Consider the following 21,879-nt stretch of genomic DNA (forward strand, 5'->3'; position numbering starts at 1 on the left):
ATATATATATATATATATATATATATATATATATATATATATATATATATATATATATATAGTAACGGTTTTGAGAAGTGTAACGAATTTGAGAAGTGTAACGGTTTTTGAGAAGTGTAACAATTTTGGAGGAAGTGTAACGAATGTAAAAAAGTATGGTTTTGTTATGTGTAACACCCTCGTAATGTAAATAATGGTCGCAGCCGTCCTCCTAGTTAATTCCATGAAGCTTACACGCAGGCCACGATATATCTTTTTAAATAGTGTATTTCCTTATTCTATGTAGGCTAAATATGTGTTTCCCACTAGATTGACTTTGCATTGTATCAAACAAAATAAGCGTAGGCCCTTTCAATTTCCCCAAACATCTCCGCTCTCCAAAGTTCCTTTCAAAAGGGGTGCGAGTGGTGTTCAATCCCGCAAGCCGCCATTGCCCATGTGCTAATCTCGGAGAAGAAAGGCGTGTCTCCACCTCGTCATAGAGGGGAGGAGTGAGCCAACCCCACTTGGCCAATCAGCACCGCGGTGAGCGACCCGGTAGGCGTGCCCTCGCAGACGGCGGCTTGATTCCGCCCGGGGTAATAAAAGCGACGGGAAGGGACTGCTTCAGCAGATGACCAGATGAGATGACCTGGGAGATGAGCGAAGAGGCGACACCAAGAGGAGCGGTGAGATGCGAAACGCTCCAAGCCAAAGAGGAGAGGTACTCGGAAAGGAAACCAGCTTTGGAGAGACGCGCTGAAAGGAGGGAGACGGCTCCACCAGAAGGAGAGGAGCAGGTGTGCCCGAGCCAGCGCGTGACGTCTACAGCATCGGCAGCGGATACGTGACGAAAGGTTTTCCCGCCAAAAACCGCGAGGAATTGAGAGCTGCTGCCTCCGACCCTGCCTCCCTCTCCAGCAATCCACCTCAAGCCCTACCTGCCTGCAATATCCCCCGTGTAAGTGTGAACGTCGTCTGTCCTACTCGTTGTCTTGGGGTTAAGTAAAATGAATAGAATAAGCTAACGATGCACTGTGTGACTGCTTTTTCCCTCCATTGCTTGTAAATAATTTTGGTCGTTCTTTCTTTTTGCTTGTGTGTGTATAATAAATCTGTTCTTCCTCCGTACTCTGTCTTCTTCTCTTTTCCTTCTCTTTCGGTCGCTTTAGAGGTTTCCCGATTGAATATCTGCGGTGCGATCTGGTCAACGTCGGGTGGAATCGGGTTCTAATCGGGCAGCAACTGTTCGGACGCGGTAATACCAACCGCTCGGTAAAATAACATCTAAAACCGCGTCTGTAACAATATATATATATATATGTATATATATATATATATATATATATATATATATATATATATATATATATATATATATATATATATATATATATATATATATATATACACGTAGTGTGTTCAAAAAGTATCCGACCTTTATTTTTCATGCGTAAAAAAAAAGAAGCTAGGGAGGCGTTGATTGGTGCAAGTATGTAGGCGATCCTAATGCGCACGCGTGAATTTTTTCCCACCTGCAGAAGCTGTCATTCGACGGCAGACCGCCGATGAGTGAGGACATGTAAGTGAGCACCGTCGGATTTTCGTTTTTGACAAAATGACGGAAAAACTTGAACAACGCTACTGCATCAAATTTTGTGTAACAACTTTTTTTGGCCTTGGGGATGTTGGATGCTTCCATTGTGATGACTGCAACTTGGTTTCTGGGTCGTACCCATAAACCCAGGACTCATCGCCAGTGATCACTGTGTTGAGGAAGCTGGGATCGCTGTTCACAGTCTCCAGCATGTCCTGTGCGATCTCCAAACGGAGTTGCTTCTGCTCAATCGTTAGCAGCTTTGGTACGAACTTCGCTGAGATTCTCCTGAAGCCCAAATCCTCCTTCATAATAGAATGAACGGTGTTGAATCTTGCGGATCGTTTCCACTTGGGAATCGCCAAGCTTTACACAAAATTTGATGCAGTAGCGTTGTTCAAGTTTTTCCGTCATTTTGTCAAAAACGAAAATCCGACGGCGTTCACTTACATGTCCTCACTCATCGGCGGTCTGCCATCGAATGACAGCTTCCGCAGGTGGGAAAAAATTCACGCGTGCGCATTAGGATCGCCTACATACGTGCACCAATCAACGCCTCCCTAGCTTCTTTTTTTTTACGCACGAAAAATAAAGGTCGGATACTTTTTGAACACAGTAGTATATATATATTGTTACGGTTTCCGCGCGACCCTTCCTACGCTTACCAAGGGGGGATTAAGCCCCTTGTTCTTTCTGGGCCGGCGTAACCGAGACTTGAAACGCCCCTTCCGGGCTAATGCAAGGGAGGGTTTAGCGACCAAGTCTCGCACGTACCTAAATACCTGCGCCGCCACGGAAGCGGGGAAGCAAGCCTCGCACGAGCCACGTGTAATTTGAGTACACCGAGCGGATTGCGTACCACGTGGTCCATGTAGTTTTCTAGTATTGGAACCCGATTCGTGCGGTTCTATTCGTACCACGCTTAGTCAATGATGGAAGGGACGAGACAGTCGAATAAAGGAATAACAAGATTTAATTATTATTTACACAAGTATGTACAATTTGGTAGAAAGCAGACACAGAGCAGAACTTAATCAGTCTTATAATAACCCAGACACGGGCCCGATCACACTCACACAGGGGAATTGCAGGTAGAATGGTGTCCACGCGCTGCCTTGGTCGTCCAGGAACGGCGGCCCGGCATGCTCTCCACGGTCCCAGCACGTCCAGCCAAGATGGCAAGCAGGTGGTGGGAAGGATCCTCGCAGCGCGTCTCTCGAACAAAAGGCAGCAGATGAGGCAGGAAGGCGGGAAGGCGGGAAGGAATGTACGCGTCTCTCCACAACGCGTTGTTACCAAAGCGCTGTCACTCACGTAACCCAATGCAATAGAGGCTCAGCCTCAAGCTCAACCGAGCGTCACTTAATACGAATGCTTATACTCGGTTCATGCGCGTCTTCCTCCGATCTGGTAACTCTCATCAATACGCGCCCCTCCAATAGCTCATAACTCACCGCACTCAACTCGCTGAACTGCCTGCACTTCACTGCTCACCCCGAACTGCTGCTCAACTGCTCTTGGAGGCTTTGCTCAACGGGTTATATGGACACGCCCTGAGCCCTCTCGAACGTTCCAACCACGCACTGTGATGCATTGCTGCAGCCACTCCCCTTGAGCCCCGATTGGCGGCTTGCGCTTACCGTCAGCTTCTTCGCCGCACTCATTCGGTCCTGACTCGACCCGCCAGGCCTGCCTCGTGCTAATTCGCGCCAAAAAACCAAAGGCAGCACAAGGAGGCGTAAGCCGGCATAAGGCAATGGAAGTATGAAAAGGACCTACTCTCATTATTCTACTCAACGCAAAACTAACACAAGAAAAGGACTATTCTCACACACACTATGAAATAACTGAACTATCGCGAGGCTACGTGTTGTTGTGTGACTAAACTATGAGGGGGAAATTTAACCTTTATTGTACAAAACTCAAAACCGCAACAATATATATATATATATATACGTATACACACACACACACACACACACACACACACACACACACACACACACACACACACACACACACACACACACACACACACACACACACACACACACACACACACACACACACACGCCCAAAAATATTGGCACCCTTGCACTTTTTTCAAATACCTTACAATTTTCTCTAAAAACAACTTGAAATTGACAAAAGTATTTGGTCTCCACAATTCTTTATTTCACTGTTAATATGACAGAACCTTTGTTTCTGATTCAGAACTGAACCTATCCTTTTAAATCAGAAAATAAAAATAAATGGCATTGACAAAATTATTGACACCCGAGAGTGAATATTTGGTAGCACAGACTTTGGACAAAATAACTGCAGTCAAGCGCTTCCTATAACCATGAATGAGCTTCCCACACCTCTCCACTGGTAGTTTGGCCCACTCTTCTTGTGCAAACTGCTCCAGTTCTCCCAGATTTGAAGGGTGCCTTCTCTCACCTGCTGTTTTCAGATAAAGATGTTCAATGGGATTTAGATCTGGACTCATTGCTGGCCACTTCAGAACAATCCAGCGTTTTGTCTTGAACCATTCCTGGGTGCTTTTTGAAGTGTGTTTAGGGTCATTGTCCGACTGCAAGACCCATGACCTTCAACAGAGACCCAGCTTTAATCTCCTGAATTAATGATGCCATGCACACATTCATGGTACCCAGTGCCAGAGGCAGCACAGCAACCCCAAAACAGGCAAAACATCACTGAACCTCCTCCAAGTTTGACTGTAGGGAAAAGGTTCTTTTCTTTGAAGGCTTCATTTTGTTTTCTGTAAACATAGCGATGATGTGCTTTACCAAAAAGCTATAATTTGGTCTCACCTGTCCACAGGACATGATCCCAGAAGATTCGGATGTATTTTGTGGCCCCCTTTGGAGTTTGGGCCCTGGACAAATGTCTCGTTGGTCCACCCATTAATCCTGATCTGTGTAAGAGCTAACATAAAACACAAAAACATGCACGGACACATAAAACATATCATAGAGGGAGCGGGAGACAAGAGGGGAAGAGAGAGGAAAACACCAGCAAACCAGCAAACAACAGTAGAGAGCAGGCACATCGGTATATCTGTGGTATTTGTGAGGGATGGGGGGGGGGGGTAAGGTACACGGTATAAAGCAAATTAACATGACGAGGAATTTCAGGGAAACGATCAAGGTTTGGGATGGGGGAAGATAAGAGAGATGGTGGTGAACAGTTGTTTTAAAGACCTGGAGGTAGGAGTAGGATTTAAGGGAGTGAGGGAGGTTGTTCCAGAGGTGGGAAAAAAGAGGAATGAAAGAGTCAAGGTGTGCAGAGAGTCTTGATTTTGGTCATTTCACCAGAAGAGAGTTCGTGGCAGATCTTGTGCATCCTGCAGGAATATTTGGGGGACAGAGCAAAGACAGAGTAGGGAGAGCAAGGTCGGAGAGGAGTCGGTAGAAGACAGAAAGCCCACCAACCTGCCTGCGGTGAGCGAGTGAAAGAACCTCAGAATCATCTTCATCACGGGAGATTCCAATAATTCTGAAAGCTTTGGTTTCAACAGTGTGAAGCTGAGTTAGGTGTGAGGCAGGAGCACCAGCCCAGAGGGGAGAGGAGTACTCCATCAAGCTGCAGATGAAAGCGTTGTATGTGGTGAGGAGGAGGTCAGTCGTGCCCAGGAAGGACTTCGCACGCCTGAGGATGCCGAGTCGGCAACTGGCTTTGGAGGCCAACTTGGAAATGTGGTTTTCCAGGAAAGATCATCGCAGATAGTGAGACCCAAAAGCTTGAGTGACAGAATTTCTTGGAGAGGATTGTTGAGAAAGTAGATGGGTTGTTGTCCAGTCGATCTTTTCGGAGAGACATAGTGAGAGTGAGATTTATCACGATTGAAAGACATGTTCCACTTGTTTGACCAGTTTGTTATTTTGTTGAGGTCTGCAGAGAGTGAAGAGGATGCTACCTGCCGATCTGAGGGATGAGATATGTCGTGGCAGAGAGTGGCGTCATCAGCAAAAAGATAGAGAGGATTTTCCATAGAGTTGGAGAGAATTGATGCAGACAAGAAAAAGCATAGGGCCCAGAACACTGCCTTGAGAAACTCAAGCCTGGACAATGTTGATGATTTTTAATCCACATGTACAGGCAGACACACACCAACAGACACACTGACATATTTTACTGGGTCCAAGGGCTGACATGTTTTACAAAGGATAATTGTATTTTGGATTGTATTTTAATTGGATAATGATAAAGGTGATTGATTATTGGAGACTATTTAGTTCATGAATTCTGCTCCGAGAGTGTTGTGCCCCAGCCGTGTTGTTGGTGAGATGTCAGGGTGGAGTGAAGGCCAGCCAACCCCTCACTTGGTGTTTGCAGGAGATGTCTGGAGCACAGCAGCCTCTGTTTTGAATTGATGAATGCAAACACCTTTGTACCCACATCCCACAAATGTTACATCTTAAATGCTAAACGGAAGTGTACCATTTTAAATGGTTGTGAATTAGAATTCAAATGTTGGCAAATTAGTTAATTGTATTGTGGTTGATAAAATGGTCTTAAAACTAAATATATGAATGTCCATACAAAGGTCAAAACGCCTTGGGTTCCAAGATGTCTGCACGTTCCTGTCGCTTGTACGTGACACAACCTTTGGACTAAAAAAACAAAAACAAAAAACACCTTTAGAGGCCATTTTTCCCCGCAAGCGGGGGTTGGCCTTTTTCGGGGACCATGGTTGTTGTTGTTTTTCGGTCCCCTTTTTGAAGCAATGTTTTACGGCCGGATGCCCTTCCTGCCGCCAACCCTTTTTGTCGCCTTTTACGACAAGCAGGGAATTACCAGTGAACTGGTACTCAACTGGAACTGGTACTGGACTACTGCAGCATAATTCAAAACATTACTTCTGCTGTGCCTTGATGATGAGATAGTCGGCCGTGTTCGAGAGAATAACATTGAAATCGCTGAGAGAGACTGGGAGAGAGGGCTCCTGGACAAAATGATGTTGCCGTTCTGTATTTTGATGTTCCATTGATGTACTTTTAATAGGTACTCCAAGATGGATTCCATGACCTTGCTGATGATTGGGAGCAGGCTGATTGGTCTGTAGTTTCAAGGATCTGTTTTTGCACCTTTCAGGGCAACTGCCTCGCCACAAGATTCAACGTACCATGGATGGGAAGAAGGGTATGACAACTGAAGAAATGAATGAATGAATGATCGTTTTAAAAGCCATTTTACCCGCTGGAGCAGGGGTTAGCCTTGCGGGCCCTATGACAATCATGGTTCCCTGTTTGAGGCAATGTTTTTTTTATGGCCGGATACCCTTCCTGGCGCCAACCCTTAGTCGCCTCTTACGATGCGCAGGGATACGGTGTACCTATTCTAAACCGGGGTGCACACCGGGATGACAACTGAAGATGAGATGGGATAAATCTGTGCATGATAGAGAGCAGTTTTCTTTGGAAGAATTCCTAGGATGAGTTGATGTCAGAGGCAGTAGAGATGGGAGACCAGTCCAGATGATTGATGGCTGCTTGAAGACCATGCCAGTCAGCCTGAGTGAAATGCCAGACTCAGACGCTGAGGAGAATGGCCAGAAAGTCCACTTTAACAAGCACATGATCAGATGAACCGATTGGAGCAGAAGAAGCGCAGGAGACATTTGCAGGGAAGTTAGTCATAACCAAGTCCAGAAGATAAGATGCTCCGTTGACAGATCCAGGTCGGGAAATTGACAGATTGTATCAGCCCCAGTGAGTCGCAGAAGTCCTTTGTTGAGGTACCGTGGCTGGTGAGAGGGGTACGCACACACACCAAGCTGGCATGATGACAGTTGAAGTCGCCACATATGAGGAAGAGAGAGTTGGGATGAGTAGATAGAAGTTGGTCAATGTTGTGAGACAGCGAGATAGTCATCACTGTTTGGTGGACGGAACAGAACACCGACGAATAAAAGGTGGGAGCGGAGAGGAAGCCGTAGCCAGATGTACTCCTTGGGGTGGGGTGGAGAGAGTGCAGTGCTGGGCGAGTGAGGAAGAGAGTTTTTGATAAAGATAGCAACCCCATCTCCAGGACGAGGCTCAGGTCTATCATACCGGAGGAGGGAGTAACCAGGGAGAGATATTAAGGAATGAGAGACATCTTGAAGGAGGAAAGTTTGTTTAGCAGATCAAGATATTAAAATATGATAATAAAAAAGTTAGACGAGTTATGAATAATTCTAATTCAACAAATAGATCCCTTGCTCCCACGAAATATGATATCATTTTTCCAGGACCCCCAAAAAAAAAAAATGCTAACTATTTCGACCACACGTCACGTGGTTCGGCCGCCACATTGTTTTTCGTGAAAATCACAAACCCCTTTTTCTCCGCAACGGCTGAACAGATTGAGCCCAAACTTGGCATGCATTATCGCATAACCATGATGAACAAAAGGTTCAGTGATCATGACGTCATGCGTCACATGGTTTAGGAGTTGACATTAAAATCCTATCTCCTCCCTAGTTTTTGAAGACAGAGTGGAAACTTTACACAAATGTTCCCCATATACAACAACAACAACAACAACAACAACAACAACAACAACAACAACAACAACAACAACAGGCATTTTAAGGCCATTTTCCCTGCAAGAGCGGGGGTTAGCCTTGCAGTCCCCATGACAATGTTCTCCATTTTGCCCTATTTTCTGCTTCTCCGCTTGTTAACCCCCTTGCCCGCATTTCTTCTTCGACCATCTTTAGCCAAGTCTTTCTCGGTCTTCTCTGTCCTCTACTTCCTTCTACATTCATTTGCATCACTCTTCTCAACCAGTCACTTTCATCCTTCCTCAACACATGACCAAACCATCTCAAACTGTTTCTCTTCACAGCATCCATCACAGGCTGTATTTCCCATCATCTTTCGCAATTCATCCTTTGTCTTCCTCTCTCTCAACGATACTCCACACATCCACCGAACCATTCGCATTTCCACCCTTTCCAGCCTTCGTTGCTGCTCTACGTTCATTACCCATGTCTCGCTCCAATAAATCATAACACTTCTCACACATGCAGCATACACCTTTCCCTTCAGCTTCAACGCCACTCCCCTCCTCGTCAGCACGCCACTCAGTTCCCGAAACTTCTTCCATGCACATCTCACTCGAGCAACCGTTGCCGAGTCTGATCCACGTTCTCCATTCAGCATGTCTCCTTGGTAACAAAATGTTTTCACACCTTCCAGCTTCACGCGGTGTCCAAGATCCAACTCAACATTTCCACCATCTGCAGCTCCCTCTGTGCACACCTTACACTTCAATGTAGCTGCCACACTGATTAATAACCCTCTCAAACCACTACATTTTTGATGAACCCACTCAGCGCACATTGTACATTGAATGGAATTCACTCCGACACCCTTCCTGCACACAGCACACGGCCACATCCCAGTTCTTTCCACCTCACCACATGCTTTACCACTTGCCCTCACCTTCGCTTTTCCGATATTCACCTTCAGACCTTTTGTCTCCATGCATTCCTTCCACTTGTTCATCTTCTCCTTCAGTCCATCCATACTTTCTGCAATCAACACCAGATCATCTGCACACAACAACTCCCACGGTAAACCCTCCTTTACGTTCTGAGCCAGCACATCCATCACAGCTACAAATAGTAGTGGACTTCGTACCGAGCCCTGATGCACTCCCACCTTCACCTCAAACTCACACTGTTCCCTTCCTTCGTCCTTACAGTTGTGCGTGCTCTTTTGTACATTACCATCACTACTCTGATCAACCATTCCTCCACTCCTAACTTCCTCAATACATATGTCACGACTTCATGTGGAACCCTATCGAATGCTTTCTCCAGATCAACAAACCCAAGAAACAACTTCTTCCTCTTCTCCATGTAATTCTCCTGCAACTGCCTCACAATAAAGAGCGCATCTGTCGTTCCTCTTCCTGGCATAAATCCTAACTGCATTTCGTCGATCTTCACTTTCTTCCTTATCCTCCTCTCCAACACCCTAATTCCATGCTCCAATAACTTTATCGCTCGATACGAGCCACAGTCCAGAGGGTCACCTTTCCCCTTGTATAGAGGGACGAGGGTACTCAGTTCCCAATCCACTGGAATGCAGCCTTCTTTCACCACCAGATTGCAGGTCTCTGTCATTCTCTTCACACCCCAATTTCCTGCTGCCTTCGACATATCTCCCACAACTCCCGTCGGCCCTCCCGCTTTTCTACTCTTCATTGCTTTTATCGCTTCCTCAACTTCCTTCTCTGTTATCTTCTCTGCCGGTCCTAAAACTGGGTTACTCTCTATGTTGCCATCCCATTCATTCTCTGCATTCAACAGTATTTCCATATATCTCTTCCATCTTCCTTTAATTCCATCTGGGTCCACAACGATTTGTCCCACTTCATCCTTCAAGCAACTCACCCCCATCACATCACACCTCTCTTTCGCTATTTGCTTTGCAATCCTGAATACCAATCTCTGACCCTCTTCCAAATCCAAGCGTTCTCCGAACATTTTCCTACATGCCTCCTGTGCCTTTGCTACCTCTTTCTTTGCAGCCTTCTTGGCTACCTTATAACTTTCATGCTCTGCCTTTTCTGCCCCCATATCCTTCGCCTTCTGCCACTCCTTGAACTTCTTCCTCTTCTCGTCAATCTTCTTTCCAACTTCATCATCCCACCACCATGTTTCCGAGTGCCTCGGTGGTCCTTTTGTCCATCCACATACCTCACCAACGGCTCCCAACAGACTATCTATCATTGACATCCAACCACTTTCAAGCTCAACCACATCATCCTCCACCATATTCAGCCTCTCTTTTAATGCCTCCCTCACTGTCACCTCTTTCAACCTCCACAACTTCATTCTCGGTTGGTACTTCACCCGCCGAGCTCTCCTCGCACCTTTCACCCTTATGTCGCAGACAACCAAGTGGTGCTGTGAAACAGCCTCCTCCCCCGGGATCACCGTTGTGTCCCGGAGGTGCCCCCTATCTCGCCTACGCACCAGCAGGTAAGTCAACGGTTGTCGTCGACCCACCTGACGTGTATGTAACAAGCTTATTATCCTCTTTCTGGAACCGAGTATTACAAATCAACAAATCGGCTCCATCAGCAAACTCCAAAATCCTTTCACGTTCTCCATTTCTCACACCATATCTGTAACCCCCATGAACTCCCTCAAAACCGTCCATACTCCTTCCCACATGTCCATTTAGGTCTCCTCCTACCACAACAACTTCCTCATCTTTCACGTTTTCCATCAAGGAAACTTCCCCATATGGGGAAGTTAAAACGTTACTTGAGAAGTTTCGATAAGTAAAATGGTTTGGCCACGGTAGATGATTGAACGAGATTCTTAAAAAAACTTTTCTCTTGAACTGCTGCATTGGTCGACTTGAAATTTTAACCTAACTAGGGAGATACCCGTGCTACGCATGGGTGGGAGGCCGGAAGCAAACAGGCAATGCAGATAGGGCGAATGCTAAAGCATGAAACCAATAAATTCCACATTCCTGTAGCACCTTCAGTCACACGTCAGACATGGACAGCAAGTTCGTGAAGGACTTCCATGAAAAACGTACCCGTTCGCAAACAAACGGGTACGTTCATGTATAGAAACATCGATCGTGGGACCGTGGCGGATCTGCATATGGCGATCCGCGAAGTTCACGTTCAGAAAGTAGAAACCATCATGGCATGTCGTCATTCACTTGAACTCGATATCTCCTTTTTCATTCCAAACAACATACCTCCAATTAATCACAAAATAAACTTTTAACAACATTGTTAATGTTTCCTTCATTGTAAAAACTTCCAAATCAACAGTTAAAAGGATTTTGAGCCGATAGGTGTTACGGCCTTGGCAAGATCGATGGAGACAGCGATCTGTTAGCGTATACACCGCCAAAATAGCTATGTGGAATTCTCTCATGTTGAGATTAAATGTCGTTTGAACTTTGGCCAAGGTCATTATTTACTTTTAATAATGGCCACCGCCATGTATGTCTGAACCTTGTGAGCGGAATATCTTGAAAAATAAATGAACTACGAACTTCTAATCCGGTGTGTGGCTGTATCTAGGCATAAGGAAGAACGCTATTGAAAATTGGGTCGCCACGTCAAAATCAAAGATGGCCATATTTGTCTGAACCTTGTGAGCGGAATATCTTGAAAAATAAGCGAAGTACTGTTATGTGCTCCTCCCCGACCCCCTGGTCACGATGTACCTCCGAGCCCCGAGAGGAGCCACGGCAGAAAAATATGTTATTCTGTGTCAGAAATCAATAGTGAAACCACACCAATGATTATCAACAAACAAATATTGTATTAAAAATCACACAAGAATAACGGAACAACAAATATCAATCAAAAGTACACTCAATACATCTTATGATGGTACCATCAACGAGCATAGGATAACTCACTGTGCTCCAAGTGAGTGGAAAAACCTTCCCCAATGTCTCTATATTCCCGTCCTCAAGACGAAGTTGACTAGCTCCAGCGATCGCTAGAACAATGTCCAATCGAGACCAGAATCCCGTGCGGATGGCAAGGACAGTCGCACAGCCGAAGCAGCTCTCAGGCGTAGGCGGTCGAAGCGACGCAAAAAGTCACGTGGTCCAAAAACAAAAGGCAAACTTGCGGCGGAATGGGAAATCCCAAAGGCCCCCTCCAGATGTGAACGGTCCCGGTTCAGTCGGCGAACCGCCACTTAAACTTCAAACTCATCATGGCGCACACACGTCCCCGACAGACGACAGGATGGTGAAAAACTGACGCGTAGCCAAGACCTTTTGATGAACAAGGCGCGAGTGTCAAAATGGCCGACAGCTCTTACTTGAGTCGACATGACCCGGCGATGATTCTTCGGAATCGCAACGCCCAAACCTGACCACGCAGGTTTATCAATTCCCCAGCGATAACACCTATCGCAGGGACTCCTTTCAAGGAAACTCAAAGTTCACTCGCGACTTTCGTTCGACAACGCTCGCTACGGAGCTGGAAGCTACCCACTTCTTGTCCGACTTCACTCGCCACGCCCCCGCCTTCTCTTCCTCTTCTTCCTCCGCGTTGTCGTCCGGTTCCGGTTTAATTTAAAACATTAATTATTTTTACCTTTTGAAAACAGTTCATAAACAATAAACCTTTTGAAGACAACAACAGTAGAATCAGAAGTGTTTCAAGTGGATGAAAACCACAACAGCGGAAGTGACAAATCCGTAACAGTACCAACTTCTAATCTGGTGGGTGGGTGTATCTAGGCACAAGGAAGAACGCTATTGAAAATTGGGTCGCCACGTCAAAATCCAAGATGGCCACCACCATATATGTCTGAACCTTGTGAGCGGAATATCTTGAAAAAGAAGCGTTACGCCTAGGTCCCCCGTCGGGGAAGTGATGTGAGTTTACAAAGTGGAACACGCAGAAAACATGCTATGATATGATATTTCGCTCACAAGGGTCAGACATACATGGAGGTGGCCATCTTGGATTTTGATGTGGCGACCCAATTTTCAATAGCGTTCTTCCTTATGCCTAGATACACCCACACACCAGAAGGTACTTCGCTTATTTTTCAAGAGATTTCGCTCACAAGGTTCAGACATATATATGGTGGCGGCAGTCCTGGATTTTGACGTGGCGACCCACTTTACAATAGCAGTCTTCCTTATGCCGAGATACACCCACACCAAATTAAAAGTTGGTACTTCGCTTATCTTTCAAGATATTCATCTCACAAGATTCAGACATACATGGCGGTGGCCATCTTGGATTTTTACGTGGCGACCCAATTTTAAACAGCGTTCTTCCGTGTGCCTAGATACACCCACACACCAGATTAGAAGTTGGTACTTCGCCTATTTTTTGATATTTCGCTCACAAGGTTCAGACGTATATATGGTGGCGGCCATCTTGGATTTTGACGTGACGACCCAATTTTCAATAGCGTTCTTCCTTATGGCGAGATACACCCACACACCAAATTAGAAGTTGGTACTTCGCTTATTTTTCGAGATATTTCGCTCACAAGGTTCAGACGTATATATGGTGGCGGCCATCTTGGATTTTGACGTGGCGACCCAATTTTCAATAGTGTTCTTCGTAATGGCGAGATACACCCACACACCAAATTAGAAGTTGGTACTTCACTTATTTTTCAAGATATTCATCTCACAAGGTTCGGACATACATCGCGGTGGCCATCTTGGATTTTGACGTGGCGACCCAATAGATACACCCACACACCAGATTAGACGTTGGTACTTCGCTTATTGTTCGAGATATTTCGCTCACAAGTTTCAGACATATATATGGTGGTGGCCATCTTGGATTTTGACGTGGCGACCCAATTTTCAATAGCGTTTGTCCTTATGCCGAGATACACCCACACAGTGGATTAGAAGTTGGTACTTCGCTTATTTTTCAAGATATGCAGGTTACAAGGTTCAGACATACATGGCATCAGACATACATGGCGGCGGCCATCTTGGATTTTGACGTGGCGACCTAATTTTAAACAGCGTTCTTGCTTGTGCCTAGATACACCCACACACCAGATTAGAAGTTGGTGCTTCGCTTATTTTTCAAGATATGCAGGTTACAAGGTTCAGACATACATGGCAGTGGCCATCTTGGATTTTTACGTGACGACCCAATTTTCAATAGCGTTCTTCCTTATGCCTAGGTACACCCACACACCAGATTAGAAGTTGGTGCTTCGCTTATTTTTCAAGATATGCAGGTTACAAGGTTCAGACATACATGGCATCAGACATACATGGCGGCGGCCATCTTGGATTTTGACGTGGGTTGCACCCACACACCAAATTCGAATGCGGTCCTTCGCTTATGCACGCATGCACGCACGGACGGACGGACGGACGGACACACGGACGGAGGGGAAAGCCATAGTCCCCCTTTCGCTCCGCTGAGCGACGGGGGACAATAAACCAACTACTCACTTTTAATCTGGTGCGCGACTATCTAGGCATAAGGAAGAACGCTATTGAAAATTGGGTCGCCACGTCAAAATCCAAGATGGCCGCCACCATATATGTCTGAACCTTGTGAGTGGAATATCTTGAAAAATAAACGAACTACTAACTTCTAATTTGGTGTGTGGGTGCGTCTCCAACCCACTCGCAAATATTATCGACTCTTCCATGTTTTCTGCGTCTTCCACTTTGTCAACTCAAATCACTTCACCGACAGGGGACCGAGGCGTAATGCTTGCTTCCTTTTAAAATCACTTTCTCTGCAGTCATTGCACCGATTGACAGGAAATTTTCACCATAGGAGTGCCTCGCCATGTAGAATATTTTAAGGATAATTATGATGTCACAGGTCACCTTTATGCCTCCAAAAGTGCTGCGGAGAAAAGATTGAGACATGGCTCACTGTAAAGAACTATCCATGGAGAATAACCCATGTGAATGATGATGTCATAATCTCTATTATGACATCATAATCATTATGACGTCAATCATAAAATGATGATAGTCATAATTCGACAAGTACAAAACTTCATCCGATCAGGATGAAATTTCTTGAGCACCATCTCTGGATAAAGTGGAGAAAAAAAAAATGTGAAAGTGGATGTACGGACAGACAGATAGATAGATAGACTGAGGGCCGGACGGATAACCACAAAACATAATGCATCTGGCGACTTCGGTAGCAAAGGAATAAAATGTTTTTAGGAGGCTTACCACCATTGATGCAGAATATTTGGCAACACATTATTTAACACGTTACGTTAGCTATTTGTGCATGTTCTTTGTGTCCGATTTAATGTCCTTAAAAAGTAAGTTTCCTGTTTGGAATTATTTTCTGTTCGGAAGAGTAAAAATATTATTTCAACCTCTCCACGCATACACGATCAGGATAAATTCAGAGCCAAAGTACTGCTTACCTGCAGATTCGTTTTCTGGTTCATGTTCAAAATATTGAAAATGTTAGTCAATTGAAATCAACTTGTTCTTTAATCATAAACAGATATTTGAAGACGGACAAACAGACAGACAAAGTGAACAAATTGCTTCAGCCCGCTTTCACGTAATGCACGCGTGGTTACAACGAAACAAAAACCCTCACTCTCAAGAAAGTCACAGCACATTCGATCAACAGATCAACACTCACAACGGAGATCCCAGGCAGAGAAGTACCAGCCTCGATTGCCCCCAATCCAGCTTCCAGTCCATCCTGGCAGCTTTTCAATAGGACCCTCTCGGGTTGAAGCCGTTGTACACAGCTCGCAAAAACCGCCTAGTGAACATGTGGGTGCAAGGATGTCACGAGCAGGGGAAGTTGACATGAGCAGGGGGTAATAAGCAGTGGGGGGTAGGGAGGCTGCTTCTGAGAAGTAACATCACCTGATTGGGATGTCGGTCATCTTGAAAGAAGGTTAAGATATAGAGTAACAGTCGCAATATATAGAGTCTCTCTTCGTAGTAGAACCTGGATACCTAAAACAAGGACAGAACAATGACAAAGAGCCAGTATGACTGATATGACCTGGTGAGATACAAAATGTTGGAAATGGGGTGGGGTGTGACAAATCAAATGTGTTTCAAAGGAGAAAGGGTATTCAATGTCAGGAGGTCAAGCTCGTTTTTGTTTCCGCAGTATTGGATGCACGAGTTAGTAACTCAAAAGACTTTACCAGCACAGTCATCTATTGTTGTATTGACAGCCCTCAACTCACAGGTGGAAAAAAAAAAGTGGACAAAAACTCCTTGCGTCAGGGTAATAGGCAACGAGTAGTGAAATTTTAAAGGGAACCCAAACTCTCGAGATAACGCTAATCTATCCCCCTCGATACCCGAGGCTTAGAAGACAGATATGATGGATCTTTTTAGCTCCACCACCAAAGGTGGAAGAAGGCTGTGTTTTCACCCCTGTCTGACTGTTCGTCTGTTTTTTTTTTTGTTTGTTTTTTTGTTTTTTTTGGAATACAAGATCGAGAATCGTGAGAGCGAACATTAATCACACAAAAAGTCAAAACGCCACAAGCCAACACATAAAACACAAAATAAGGGGAGCGGTAGACAAGATGGGGAGAGAGGGCGAAAGACACAAACACAACATTTGAGAGCAGGGACATCGAGAGAACTGTGGGAGGGAGAGGGCTTGGGGGGAGGTGGGAGAGATATAAAACATATGGACATGCAAGGACTTCCAGGAAAGAGGTTGGAATTTCGAAAAAGTGTATCTGGGGTGAATTAGTGGGGGTAGAAAAGATCAAGGTTTTGGATGGGGGAAGACAAGAGATGGTGGTGAACAGCTGTTTTAAAGACCTGGAGGGAGGAGTGGGATTGAAGGGATTGGGGGAGTTTGTTCCAGAGGCAGGAAAAAGGGGAATAAAAGAGTGAAGGTGAGCAGAGAGCCTAGATTTGGGCAGTTTAACTATGAGGGTTGCTGGCAAATCTTGTGCGACCTGTAGGAATATTTGGGGGACAGAGCACAGAGAGAGCTGGAGGAGCAAGGCCGGAGAGGAGTCGGTAGAAGACAGAAAGACCACCAGCCTGCCTGCGGTGAGTGAGAAAGGCCCTCAGAGTTAGCTTCATCGCAGGAGATTCAAATGATTCTGAAAGCTTTGGTTTCAACAGCTTGAAGTCGAGCTAGGTGTGAGGCAGGAGCACTGGCCCAGAGAGGGGAACAGTATTCCATTGAGCTGCGAATGAAAGCCTTGTATGTGTTGAGGAGCTCAGGTGTGCCAAGGAAGGACTTCGCACGATGGAGGATGCCCAGTCGGCGACTGGCTTTGGAGGCCAGTTTGGTAATGTGGATTTCTCAAGAAAGATCATGGCAGATAGTGAGACCCAAAAGCTTAAGCGACAAAACTTATTGGAGAGGATTGTTGAGAAAGTAGATGGGAGGGTTTTCCAGTCGGCCTTTTCGGAAAGACATAGCAAGAGTGTGAGATTTGTCAGGATTGAAAGACATGTTCCAATTGTTTGACCAGTCTGTGATTTTGTCTCGGTCTGCAGAGAGTGAGGAGACTGCAGACTGCCGATCTGAGGGATGAGGAATGGAGCGGCAGAGAGTGGAGTCATCAGCAAAGAGACAGAGGATTTTCCAGAGAGTCGGAGAGATCATTGATAAAGACCAGAAAAAGCACAGGGCCCAGGACACAACCTTGGGGAACTCCAGCCAGAACAGGAGGCGGAGATGAGAGAAATCCATTCAGGGCCACACGTTGACCACGACCAGAGAGGAAGTCCGCAAGCCAAGCGTGGAGATTTCCATGGATACCATAGGAGGAGAGTTTGGTAAGCAGAGCTGGGTGCCAGACCGTATCGAAGGCACGTAATATGTCAAGGGAGACAGCTCTGATTTCCTGTTTGGCATTTAGGACCTCCATCCATTGTTGAGACAGCGGAAGCAACATGTCCAGAGTAGAATGACCTGGTCTGAATCCAAATTGATGATCAGAGATAAAGCCATTGGAGAAGAGGAAGGATTTGATATCCGAAGCAATGATTGATTCCATGACTTTGCTGATAATTGGGAACAGGCTGATTGGTCTGTAGTTGCAAGGATCTGTTTTTGCACATTTTTTGTGCAAAGCGGTAATGTTTGCTGATTTCCAAGATGCTGGCAGATGACCTTGAGCAAATGAGAGGGTGAAAAGAACAGAGAGAGAGAGTGAGATAGAGCGGCAGAGCAGGATTTTAGGACCCGTGGGCTGATGCCGTCTGGTCCAGTTGCAGAATCAGAGTCGAGGTTTGACAAAAACTTCTCCACCTTGTCAGGAGAGAAGGACACAGAGTCCAGGAGCAGTTGGGTTCGACTGGGTAAGGTGGGAACAGAGAGAGATGGGTTTGGGACACAAGATTTTGAGACAAACACAGGGTTGAGGCATTCGGCTTTGTCACGTGCGGTGTCAACTGTGTAGCCATTTGAGGTGAGGGAGGGGATGGAGGAGGAACAAACACCAGAAACGGATTTCACCAGACGCCACCAGGATTTAGAGGAAGGAGACAGGTTTGAGATTTCATTCTTGAGTGTGGAGAGATCGTGCTTCCTGGCACTCCTGAGGGTAGACACACACTTGTTCCGAGCTTGGTGGAAGGAACTGAGATTGCCTTCAGTTGGATTTGCCTTCCAAGAGGCAAAGGCAAGTCAAGTTGTTTCAGGGCAACTGCCTCACCACAATATTCAGTGTACCATGGATGGGAGCATGGTTAAGACAACTGAAGACAACACAACAACAACAACGTGCATTTTAAGGCCATTTTCCCTGCGAGAGCGGGGGTTAGCCTTGCGGTCCCCATGACAATCTTCTCCATTTTGCCCTATTTTCTGCATCTCCCCTTGTTAAACCCCTTGCCCGCCTTTCTTCTTCCACCATCTTTACCCAAGTCTTTCTCGGTGTTCCCCGTCCTCTACTTCCTTCTACATTCATTTCCATCACTCTTCTCAACCAGTCACTTTCATCCTTCCTCAACACATGACCAAACCATCTCAACCTGTTCCTCTTCACAGCATCAATCACAGGCTCCATTCCCATCATCTTTCGCAATTCATCATTTATCTTCCTCTCCCTCAACGATACTCCACACATCCACGGAACCATTCGCATTTCCACCCTTTCCAGCCTTCGTTGCTGCACTACGTTCATTACCCCTGTCTCGCTCCCATAAATCATAACACTTCTCACACATGCAGCAGACACCTTTCTCTTCAGCTTCAACGACACTCCCCTCCTCATCAGCACGCCATTCAGTTCCCGAAACTTCTTCCATGCACATCCCACTCCAGCAACCGTTGCCGAGTCTGATCCACCTTCTCCATTCAGCATGTTTCCGAGGTAGCAAAATGTTTTCACACCTTAGAGCTTCACGCCGTCTCCAAGATCCAACTCAACATTTCCTCCATCTGCAGCTCCCTCTGTGCACACCTTACATTTGAATGAAGCTGCCACACTGGTTAATGACCCTCTCAAACCACTACATTTTTGATGAACCCACTCAGCGCACATTGTACATTGAATGGAGTTCACACTGACACCCTTCCTGCACACAGCACATGGCCACTTCTCAGTTCTTTCCACCTCACCACATGCTTTACCACTTGCCATCACCTTCGTCTTTCAGATATTCACCTTCAGACCTTTTGTCTCCATACTTAGTACCGACCCTTCCACTTGTTCATCTTTTCCTTCAGTCCATCATTACTTTCCGCAATCAACACCAGATCATCTGCATACAACAACTCCCACAGTAAACCCTCCTTTACGTTCTGAGCCAGCACCTCCATCACAGCTACAAATAGTAGTGGACTTAGTACCAACCCCTGATGCTCTCCCACCTTCACCTCAAACTCGCCACTGTTCCCGTCCTTCATCCTTAGAGCTGTGCGCGCTCTTTTGTACATTGCCATCACTACTCTGATCAACCATTCCTCCACTCCTATCTTCCTCAATGCCCATGTCATTACTTCACGTGAAACCCTATCGAATGCTTTCTTCAGATCAACAAACCCAAGAAACAACTTCTTCCTCTTCTCCATGTACTTCTCCTGCAACTGCCTCACAATAAAGAGCACGTCTGTCGTTCCTCTTCCTGGAATAAATCCAAACTGCATTTCGTCGATCTTCACCTTCTTCCTTATCCTCCTCTCCAACACCCTTTCCAATACCTTCATTCCATGCTCCAATAACTTTATCGCTCGGTACGAGCCACACTCCAGAGGGTCACCTTTCCCCTTGTATAGAGGGACGGGGGTACTCAGTTCCCAATCCACTGGAATGCGGCTTTCTTTCACCACCAGATTACAGATCTCTGTCATTCTCTTCACACCCCAACTTCCTGCTGCCTTCAACATATCTCCCACAACTCCCGTCGGCCCTCCCGCTTTTCTACTCTTCATTGCTTTTATCGCTTCCTCAACTTCCTTCTCAGTTATCTTCTCTGCCGGTCCTAAAACTGGGTTACTCTCTATGTTGCCATCCCATTCATTCTCTGTATTCAACAGCATTTCCAGATATCTTTTCCATCTTCCTTTCCATCTTCACCTTCTTCCAGATTTCTTCATTTTCCAGATTTTTCCATCTTCCTTAACATTTTATAACACCTTCCTTTAATTCCATCTGGGTCCACAACGATTTGTCCCACTTCATCCTTCAAGCAACTCACCCCCATCACATCACACCTCTCTTTCACTATCTGCTTTGCAATCCTGAATACTGCTCTCTGACCCTCTTCCGAATCCAAGCGTTCTCCGAACATTTTCCTACATGCCTCCTGCGCCTTTGCTACCTCTTTCTTTGCAGCCTTCTTGGCTCCCTTATAACTTTCATGCTCTGCTGCTTCTGCTCCCGTACCCATCGCCTTCTGCCACTCCTTGAACTTCTTCCTCTTCTCGTCAATCCTCTTTCCAACTTCATCATCCCACCACCATGTTTCCGAGTGCCTCGGTGGTCCTTTTGTCCATCGACATACCTCACCAACGGCTCCCAACAGACTAGCTTTCATTGACATCCAACCACTTTCAAGCTCAACCACATCATCCTCTACCCGACTCAGCCTCTCTTTTCATGCCTCCCTTACTGTCACCTCTTTCAACCTCCACACCTACATTCTCGGTTGGTACTTCAAATAGGAAGAAAAACAGCGTGTTGTAATATACCACTGAATAAAACACTGCAGGGGAAAGTTTAAACATATTTAAACAGAACCGTGAAGAACAATCAAATATTCACAAAAATACCAATGGGGAGAGGGCCAAGAGGGACAACCACTAGTCACGTAAACAGGGCAAAAGGTGTCAGCATAAGGAACAGGGCAAAACAGCTCTGGGGAATGGCGTGAAAATGGGGGTGAAATTGGGGTGAAACACATGGTCGTAGAACGAACGAACGAAAAGAAGGAAATGTTTTTTTTTGTTTTAGTTAAGAATTTATACAAGGAAGTATGGGGTGAAAAGACTGGGAAAAGACTGCGAGAACAAGAGTAGAAGGACCACAATCGACCACTGGGAGAAAACAAGTCTCAAGGTAGGAATCTTCAAGAACGAAACTTCCGCTCCGCTTCCGATCCGGAAATCCGGAAATCACTTCCGCTTCCGGTCTTGCGGGCGAGGTTTCATTTATTCGCAGCTGTCAACGCTCTCCATCGAAATCGAAGTTCGTTTTAACTGCATTTATTTTATGGTGTGTGTACGTATAGTGTGTCCGGAGGAAGATTCTCGGTGTAAATCTTTCATACCTGTATAGAAAATCGTGTCAATTCGTGTCGTGTCTTTTGAGGCCTTTTACAGTGTCCAACCTTGAGGCTTTGTTTTTCTCTCAGCAGTCCGTCTTTTGCACTCCAATAACTTTCGTTCTC

The 21,879-nt window shown here is 45.8% G+C and overlaps 1 protein-coding gene across 2 annotated transcripts in view; it reads right to left on the reverse strand.

Annotated features, from left to right (window-relative positions):
* Window positions 1-21,879, reverse strand: part of LOC137416913 (nucleoporin NUP188) — a 182,123-nt gene that overhangs the window by 110,097 nt on the left and 50,147 nt on the right. For both annotated transcript variants that reach the window (XM_078767875.1, XM_078767876.1), the window contains exons 7-8: window positions 15,922-16,014; window positions 15,689-15,814 (exon numbers count right to left, since the gene is read on the reverse strand). In XM_078767875.1, coding sequence (XP_078624001.1) covers window positions 15,689-15,814; window positions 15,922-16,014 — 219 coding nt within the window. The remainder of the gene's footprint in view (window positions 1-15,688; window positions 15,815-15,921; window positions 16,015-21,879) is intronic.

Source organism: Myxine glutinosa, chromosome 13 (genome assembly GCF_964187855.1).
Source record: "Myxine glutinosa chromosome 13, kmMyxGlut1.1, whole genome shotgun sequence".
In the NCBI taxonomy this organism is placed as follows: Eukaryota; Metazoa; Chordata; class Myxini; order Myxiniformes; family Myxinidae; genus Myxine; species Myxine glutinosa.